Here is a 9805-nt window from a genome sequence, read left to right as displayed (position 1 = left end):
GCTGGTATAGTGACAGTTTATGCTGAACTGGACAATATTTCTTAATTAAAAGAGGAGGAAAAAACCACACTGAAATCTCTTCTTGCTCTTCTCTTGATCTGCTTTGGCAAGAGTTTAATTTACCGACTGGCTCCACTGATAGTGATCAACAATTACAACTTCCTGTCGAGCTCATGTTATGTAGATTACGCTCCAGCATTGGCGCACACCTAACACATCACGGTTTGTCTCTCTGATTGGCCTGTAATAAATGAGACGGACAGAGAGTTCATCCAATCACCTTCCCAGTTTCCTTTTTTAAGGCTCTGTCCTTCCCAAACAACATCTATGGGGTGTTGCCCAGATGGATGCAAAAAGCGTTATTTTTATTATATGAAAAAACATTAAAAAAGGTTGTCCTACATGAAAACAATCATACACACACAATATGTTCCTTCCATAGCTCTGTAAGCTACGTGGATAATATATCTAAGTGGATAATGTAGCTAAGTAGCTAAGGTAGCTAAAGCTAAAAGCTCAGGGATGTACAAACAAAGCTGTGAAGCTAACATTAGCTACATTATCTACATAATAAACATAGCCATGTTACATTTATCTACATTTTCTAAAGCTCAAATTGCTAAAGCTAATTTAGCTACACTAGCTTATGCAGTGAGGTACACTATGTAGCTAGAGTAGCTATATTTGGTTTATCTAAAGCCAACAAGGCTAAAGCAAGCCACTGTCCTATTTCTAAAATCGGTAGCAAGAGCATATGTAGCTCTGTTGACTATGTAGATAACATAGCTACATAGTTAAAGGTCACAATATTCAAAGATATATTAACATATCTAAAAAGCTAACATTAGCTACATAAGCTATGTAACTATTTGCTAAAACTCACATTGCTAAAACTGATTAAGCAACACTGGATTACATACTAACAATACTACATAGCTAATGTAGCTATGTTAGCTAAAGCTTGAGCTAATGAAACAAAAGTGAGCCATCGCTCACATGTCTACTTCTAAAATAGGAAGCAAAAATAGCCTAAATAGGTCCATTAGCTGCATAGATCTCATAGCTCCATAGCTACATAGCTAAAGCTCACAATGCTCAAGGATGTATTAATGGAGCTACAAAGCTAAGGTTAGCTACATAAGCTTCATAGCTATTTGCTTAAGCTCATGTTGCTAAAGCTGATTTAGCTACACTAGCTTAAAGTTACCTATGTAGCTCATGTAGCTATGTTAGCTGAAGCTAACGAAACCAAGGTGAGCCACTGTCTGCATATCTACTTCTAAAACAGATTTTTGAACAATCTACCCCCCTGGTTTGACCTCTGACTCTTTTCTCTGTTTAATTTAGGAAATATTGCTAAGTATGTAATGTTTTTAATGTGGTTATTTCATGAATAAAGTTCAATTTAAAAAATCAAAAAGTGTAAATATGTTGTACTGTAAATTGTGGCACTTCCATTCTGACAGAGATGGTGTCTCACAGGATCAGTCCTTGAGAGGACCCGTCTGAGATCTATGTTTATGTTTTGGGGTCCGTGTCCACACCTGCATCAGCTTCATTTTCAGTATATGAAGTTGCCTCTTTAATCCAACAGAACACATCGGTGCAGTGAATAAGTGCATTTCCCAAAATATCAAAATACTTATTTGAATTTTGATCATATGTACCTGTTATGCCATCTGCTTTTAACTACAGCTTTAAAAGTATATGTAAATAAATAAATAAAAGAATATGAATAAAAAACAGAAGCCATAGCATCCTGTCATTCTTAAGATCAAAAAGGATCCATTTAAAAACCTGCCTGTCTTCGTCTCAGCAAAACAGCAAATATGTAAATCAGTCTAATAATAGACGTCGTTGAAAACAACATAAATATATCTGTTGGCTCTGCTTTCATATAAATACTAAGCAGTAAACAGGCATGGTTATTTAGAGATCCAGGAATTAAAATCAGGGACAAAAGTGCCTAAAAATGTTCTTATCTGAGGCAGAAAGTCAGCCTCGGTCGTCTTGACGGATCGCTGTGGGGATTTTTTAGCAGCTCTGTTTACTTAAAGAGGCTGTCTTGTTCCTGGAGGGACAGCAGGGATCATGAACACTGGCTTGCTGCTGTTTTTTATAAAGGAGACACTTTTGGAGCGAGGACAGAGAGGTGAAAATAGTGAGGAGTAGAGAGGCCTCTGTAATGGCTTGTTTGCTGGCAAAGAGGTCCTTTGTGTGTCGTTCTTCTTCCATTCTGGGGTTCAAATGAGCGGTTTAAGTTCAGGCTCAATCGTTGTGTTTAAGTGGAGAGCTGCTGCCTGACCAAACCTCTGCTTACGGCTGCTGAGTAAGACGCTGCGTGGCATCAACATCAGCGGGAGTGCTAATGTGCAAGTTTGTGTGCGTGTCAACGCTCCCAGGAGGAGGCTGTGCTGAGAATACAGCCATTGTTTCTGCAGGAGGAGGATAACCGGGGCCACAGGCCAGGGCCAGTAGCTGTGCTCCTTTATTAGAGCCAGATGTGTGTTGAGGCTTCGGAATAAGGCTGTTCTCTCATTATAACCCACACACAAGCATGAACGGTAAAGATACATGTACAGTACATAATTGAAAAGACACCAGAAGTGGTCTGCTGCTAAAATATCCACCAAAATGTGTCCTAGAGGAAATGGACCTCCATTTTTAGGCTGAGATTTGGTCATCACTCCTTTCATAAATGCTGACATTTAACTTTCTGGCTCTTTTTAAGAGACATCTGGCCACCACTGAGCATGGCTTTATATTTAAACACACCTTGAACTGCAGAATAAATTATGAAAGAGTTTATTAAACTACTATGGTCAGGGAAATAAAGGGTCTTTTGTTGGATCATATTTTAGACACTATCCGTTTTATGAAAAAAAAAAAAAACTCTCATTCTAAAACGGTAAGTCTTTCTCAGAAAACTGTGTCTGCCTGCATGGATGGAATAAACTGTGAGGCATCCCCCAGGCACAAATAGCTGCAGGCCTCTTATCAAACCTTTCCTAGGCTGCAGCATTACACAACAACAGGCTTTCTTTGTGATAATTCAATCTCTTTAATCTATTTAGGAGTCTAAAATATCAGTGCTTCCCACTTATTGAAAAAACTTGGGTTGGCCACCCTGGAATATTTAAAACCGACCATTTTTTCTTTTTTCTCTTTAATTTGAGGTCACATTAAGTCATCACCTGTGCATGCATAAGATACTTAAAATAGTGCATTTTTCTTGCATATTCATATTTTGCTGCTTTAATATTTTTCTGCAGCGTCCTGCAGCCAATGCCATCCTGCACTCAGGTTTTGCTGCACGTTAAAAATGAAAAACGATTCTGTGTTGTGCTAATCATGTTTGAATACTGCTGCTGAAACCTCTGGAACAGGTTCAATTCGTGCAGTCTTTTGCATCTTCCCAAGCCATTCAAATAGATGATAGGTGATTGGTCGCATTGGCTGCAGCTCCCTGCTCACTCATGCTGAAACCTCACTTTAAACACTGTGATTTACCAGTGTTTTATGTGGATATCAACCATTAATTATAAGAGATAAAGGCCGCAATATGTGCTCACAGCCACGTAACACAGACTGAATTGAGAAGTTGTGCTACATCTCTCCAAGAAAGTCAGAGACATCTTCACCGCCTTCTCCTCTTTAAAGTCATTCGCCACGTTTGACAAATTTTCACAGTGAATACAAAAATAAACACTTCAGACTCAGTGTGTTAAGGTCTGAGCGTGTGAGGTTTTTTTAAAGGATTACGGACCTGAAAAATGCATCTGAAAATAACGGACTTAGTGCACTAAAGCCTTGTCCACATGAAGGCGGGAATTTTCTGAAACAGTGGTTCTCAAGTGGTGGGTCGGACCCAAAAGTGGGTCACGGAGCTCTTTCCAGTGGGTCACGAATAACTTCCTGGAGGAAAAAGGTGTATAAAGTCCAGGATTTACGGACGGACTAAGTGGACACACACCCAAACTTTTTATTTTACTTGGTTCTCTCTCAATAGAAAATACATTGGAGTAATTTTATCAATACTTATTTAATCATTTTATTGGGGTCACACTGCTGGTTTTCCCAAGATAGTGTAGTATTCTTCAAGAAACTGCCAAAATGTACAAAATATCTGAGTAAAAGTCAGTATGAAATGTATGCATGTGTTCAACTGTATTCTGTTCTGTTTACAGTCCAAGCAGCATCATTTTCTATTAAAATAATTTAAACACTTAATTTTTTTTTCCTTAACTTGGTTCATGATTACTGATAAGGAGAGCTGGTGGACCAGACCAGTCAAGAACCACTGTTCTAAAACAAAGGTTTTTATCTGTATTTTGACCTTCTGTACACATAAAAACCAGGTTTTAGGTCACTGAACACACCTTTCTAAAAACTTCCAAGAGTTGGGTATCATTTGTTTTGTTTTTGTGATACCGGTGCTAAGTTCATACTTTTTATACAGCTGGTGCCTAAATGGTGCCTGAATTGATTCGTTTGAGAGGAAAAAGTGTGTTGAGAGTCCATGGGAGAATAAAAGCTGTCTGGGATTTGTAAATGATCTGCAAAAATATTTTTATAAGATGCCAATTGAACATGGGATAAGAAAAGGAGACTGGTGTAACCTAACACATAAACCATGCAAATTTCATGCCTTTAATTTGGGTGGTGGGGTATCAAAATGAAGTATCAATATCTATGTTTTAATTTGGTCCAGTAGGTATCGTATGTGTTGTCTGCTTTTTTACAGTGTGTGTTTTTGCATTTTCATGTGGACAAAGATGTTTGATGTGTGAATGAGATTATTTTTGAATATGGATGAGGAAAAAACAAGGGCAACCTTCAGTGACAGTTCCCCGCTCTCCCCATGCAAGAACTTGGTCATTTTCATGGCCTAAGTTTACCAGCCGAGGCCTGGGTTGCATTCAGAATGGCCTGACTGGATCTGACCCAAGTACACACCAACTACCACCACCCCTCCTCCCCTTCAAGCCAGCCTCAGGTTAGGGTTAGGCAAGGTGCTGGTTTAAGCTGAGGCCAAGGTTGCAACCAGAGTGGCCTGTCTGAACTTGACCCAAGTCACAGAATATTGATTTAAAACAATCTCCAAAGGTGGGTAATGTTTTTTTAGTGTCTTTATACGATGTATTGTTGATGAATACTGTCAAAAGGGCAGGGTGGCCATCTCAGTCTCCCAAGTATGTGGGTAAACTGTTGCCTGCAGCCATGCATGTGTCAGTTTTGCATTTTGATGTATATATTTTCAAGTAGGGGTCGACTGATGTCAGCCTGGATGAGTAATGGGGTTGGCATTGTGCTGATTATCCATATCTGCAACCAGCCAGAGTACTCACGAATACCTCTTTGTTTCGCTGTCATCATAAGACAGAAACTGACACAGAGTCCTAACTGCATGCTAGCATTAGATATTGCATCAGTTAACATGGTCACATATTAAATCGTGACACTTAACTTAAACCCAACAATTTTCGTCCCCTGTTTTGAAAATGGTATGAGCGCTTTCTTTTGAATGTATGGAAGGTCAAATGTAAGAATTGCATTCTGGCCTTGCCATGTGGAAAAAACTCTAAAAGCACTTTCAGGTGATGATTGTGATTGCCTATGCTTAAATAGCCAGTGAACATTTTGAAACATCCCTTACATTCATTTACACACACAAAAAAAACAGATCTAGGAGGGGCACTGCTGCTGGATCTTTCAGGAATCATGCCAAATATCTTCACCTGCTCAAATGTCACCTCCCTACTGCTCCAGATTGACCCATGACTCATTTTGTTGGTAAGTTAACAGACCGACTAGCGCCTCAGGGAAAAGTATGCACATCAAAGTTTACCTATGCAGTGGAACCTGTGACAAAACGATGCCAGTACAGCTCTGTGTGGGTATAGAACTATACTATAGATGTGAAAGCCCCCTAGGTAAGTCAAGTGCAACAAAAGTTACTGCATTCCCCAAAAAAATCTCCCCCACTTTGAAGAACTGGACTATAAAAGAGCCATTAAAAAGCACACAGACTCTCTCTGTCTCTCCCTCCTCTGTAATGCTTACACAACAGCCTGTAATCCAATTGACAGCGTGATGGAGAGTGCAGCTATTAACCTTGACATTGCTTAGCATCGCTCGCATTAATCACATTACAGTGCGAGATACAGTATCTGATTCTGTGATGTGGGCTGCAGATTGGTGATATGCTCACTGAGAGCTAGTTCTCAGGCTCTCTAAAGACCCACTGTGGATCTCTGACGCTCTCACAGACGTTTTGGCACCACATGTTTGAAAATAACTCGGACACAGAAGGACATGTGAAACGTACCATACTCACACCCTTTACAATGAAAATAATGTACCGGAGGCAGGGTATGACCTTTCACAACACTTCAGCTTTAAAAAACTTCCTAAAATGTTCATCAGCCCAGAAACAAGAACGTAAATCTTTCTCTCTTTAATCAACAATGCAAATTAAATAATCTTTAGTTATTGCTGCTCGCAGCAATGCTTCATAAGACAATAAAAATAAGCATAAAGACAAAAAAGGATATTCTTAATTTACTGAAAGACATGTTTGGTTGTCAGAGAAGGGTCTTAGTTTCTGGTGTGGCCCTGGGAGCGTCCAGCATTTTGGGACGCAGCAGGGCGGGGTTATGAGATCCAGTGCCTTTAACCCTTTCACAACCAATACAAGTTCTTTGTCTCTTCTCTCTCTGTGCAGACTTGTCCCTAGCATCCTCTACCTTCCTAGGATGCTCAGGCAAAGATTTATTCCAGACTGCAGAAGTCCCAGGGTCCGCAGGTTGTAACACCAGGGGTCCTGTTTTCAAAATCCATGAAGATAGAGACCAGTGACAACTTGAAAACTGTCAGCTGTGTGCCATGTTGCCACTGCTACATTGGTAGAGGTCTTTAGAGTGAAGTCAGTAGCCATTCATTACAGGGCGTCCTTGAGGCGGTGATGAGCCAGCTTCCCTCTGAAATACATGAATCTAATGAGGGCAAGGGTGATGGGCGTTAACATGCAGTGCCGTTGGCGCTGCAGAGGACATGACTCATGTTTTACAATTTGACGGAGTTTCTCTATTGATCATGGGGTGGGGAGATAAGCTTAGCTCCCACGATGCGTTGGGGTCAGGGCGCGTGCGAGGCCGCTTTTTGCTTTGTAGAATCAGAAGCAGCCTAATTTGTCAGCAGTTTTGTTTAAACATGTAGGGGGCGTCGTTAGGAAAATCCCTCTTCAAGTCAGTCCTCTGAGTTTTAAACACCTTGAAGACCTGCTTCACCCATAAGTCCTTGCATGCCCGCATTCTAATCCAAACAGTGCCCCCGTATCACCCATTTGACATTCTCCTCGTTAAGCCCAGACAATCACATTACCTTTCTAGCACCTATTCGAGTCTAATTCAGACCCCATGCCTCCAAGAACAGTTTTTAAATAATCAAAAATAATCCGCCCTTCACTCGTTTTCTTGCCTTCTTAATCAAGGCAGCCATCGCCAGAGCCTCAGCTCCATCCTCCTTTAGTCCAGCCTCAGGTAGCTGGGCGTGGAGTAGTTGAACATGAGGAAGTCCAACTTGTAAAGCTGGTAGAGCTGGATCTGCTGCTGACTGCTGATATTGCTGAAGAACTGGGCCGTCATGGCGTCTGTGGTGCGAGTGGATTTGGCGTAACTGGGGAAGCGCAAGGAGTCGCCAACACCCACAAGCCGCAACACGTAGTTTGCATCCTCTTCCAGCGTCTCGTACTTTCCCACGAGGTCGTAGTGGATGTGACATGGGTGACAAAGCTGGTACACAGTCTGCCAATGCTCGTTGAGTGGGCCGTCTCGCTGCGTGGCCGGGTCGACCAGATACTCAGTGAATTCTTTGAATTTGACGTCAGCACCGTTGAGCAGGGCGTCCTGCGTGGCATTCTTGCGGTAGCGCCGGATGATTCTGGTGCCGAAGCGTTTGTGGAAGGATGAGTTATACTTGAGGGTGAACTTGTTACGGTATGCAGAGACCAGCCTCTCAAAGGGCTCACGGACAAAGAGGAACTTGAGGTAGTTCTTGAGGCGGTGGTTGATCTCTGCGATGCTGTACTGGTTCAGCGTCTTCAGGTTGGAGGGAACATGGGCTTCATTTGACGGGATTTCCATTGGGTCACTGTGGAAGAGAGACAAGAGAACCTTGAGGAACAACATCATTTCAAGCATTTTACATTTAGCTTTTTGTATAATTATAATTTGAGAGTTTTACACACTATCAGGAGAAGATCAAGATCAACAGAAGTATCTTGGCTGGGCTGATTTGGACATATATGAACACAATGATTTCACTCTGATATTAAACAAAACAGGACAAGGTGGCCTTGGCTCGCCTCCATTCAAATCCTAGAGCAGACTGAGAGCTGAGATGTACGGTGCATTTCAACTGACCAGTCTGGCTTGATTCACTTCAGTTTGACAAGGTATGTCAGACCTATTGCGATGGGAAATCTGTCTCATTTTATTTTATTTTAAAGATTTGTTTTTGGGCCTTTTCGCCTTTATTAGATAGAGGAGGAGAGTGGATAGACTCAGAAGTGGAGATGAGAGTGGGGGAGAGACATGCGACAAAGGGCCTCGGGCCAGATTGGAACCCGGGCTGCCCGCGTACATGGTGTGCACCTTAACCACTCGACTACCAGCTGCATAATCTATGTAGCTTATGCAGCTAACATAGCTACACTAGCTACATAGTTAACATTACTATGTAAACCACTGTAGCTGAGTCAGCTCTAGCATTGTGGGAATTAGCAAACATAGTTAAAGGTAATGTAGCTACATCAGTTACGTAGATAACATAGCTTAAGTATGGTAGATAAAGTACCTTTGTAAGTTATGTAGATAACCTGGCTACGCATGTTGCGTGGATAACATAGCTACAACAGTTACATGAATAACATTGCTTTGTACGTTACATATATAACGTAGCTACTTAAGTTACGTAGTTAACCAAGCTACAAAGCTGATGTAGCGAATGCTAGCTTTGTAGCATCATTAGTATATCCATGAGCATGGTTAGCTTTAGCTACGTAGATATGTAATCTATGTAGCTTATACAGCTAATGGAGCAACAGAAGTTATGTTAGAATGTTTCATGGGGGACTAGCTTTTGTCCTGTTAGCAGCCTGTTTACTCAGCTTTATTAAACGTTTTATATTTTGGTTTTCCAGGTCAGGTTTTTAAATTCTAACCTTTGGTATCCTAACCTTTACCTGAACCCTTACCCCAACCCTAACCGAAAGTAGCTCACCATTGTCTTTCAATTTAGCATCAGCAGAACATCTGATCATTTTGGTATGATGCTGTACAGACAGCACTTTGTACAGGTGTGGTTTATTTTACAGTGTAAACACAAAACAACCTAAAGGAGAAATGCAACAATGGATTGATTCATCATCTGAGTGAGTAAACAGCAAATGAGCTATTGGTGTGAAAGCACCCTAAAAGGTGGAGTACATGTATTTTGTATTTTCCTGAGGTCAATGACTGACCCTCAGGTCTTTCTAGGGCACTAGACGCACCTGTATTTCCCCCGTCCTGTTAACACCATCATGACTCGTTTCCAGTTGGTACACGCCACCTTGGGGACATAGCAGTAGATGAGTTCATGGTCTTCATCCACCACGAGGTGCTTGAGGTCTCCAGGTGTCAGGACTCTGCGCTTACGGCTGGATGCGCTGTAAACCCGGCAGGCGTCCACAACTTGATCCCTCCTGGCCTGGTGGAGGACGGCTGCTCCGGACAACTCCGGCTGATCATGGAAAGAAAAAAAA

General features: G+C 41.5%; 1 protein-coding gene across 2 annotated transcripts in view; it reads right to left on the bottom strand.

The window, feature by feature from the left end:
- Nucleotides 1-356: 356 nt before the first annotated feature.
- chst11 (carbohydrate (chondroitin 4) sulfotransferase 11) overlaps nucleotides 357-9805 on the bottom strand; it is a 171917-nt gene continuing 162468 nt past the window's right edge. For both annotated transcript variants that reach the window (XM_041780755.1, XM_041780756.1), the window contains exons 3-4: nucleotides 9554-9783; nucleotides 357-8151 (exon numbers count right to left, since the gene is read on the bottom strand). In XM_041780755.1, the coding sequence (XP_041636689.1) occupies nucleotides 7527-8151; nucleotides 9554-9783 (855 nt within the window). In that variant the 3' untranslated portion in view covers nucleotides 357-7526. The remainder of the gene's footprint in view (nucleotides 8152-9553; nucleotides 9784-9805) is intronic.

The sequence above is a fragment of the Cheilinus undulatus genome, linkage group 23 (assembly GCF_018320785.1).
Source record: "Cheilinus undulatus linkage group 23, ASM1832078v1, whole genome shotgun sequence".
NCBI classification, from domain to species: domain Eukaryota; kingdom Metazoa; phylum Chordata; class Actinopteri; order Labriformes; family Labridae; genus Cheilinus; species Cheilinus undulatus.
This window is presented reverse-complemented; position numbering and strand designations above follow the sequence as displayed.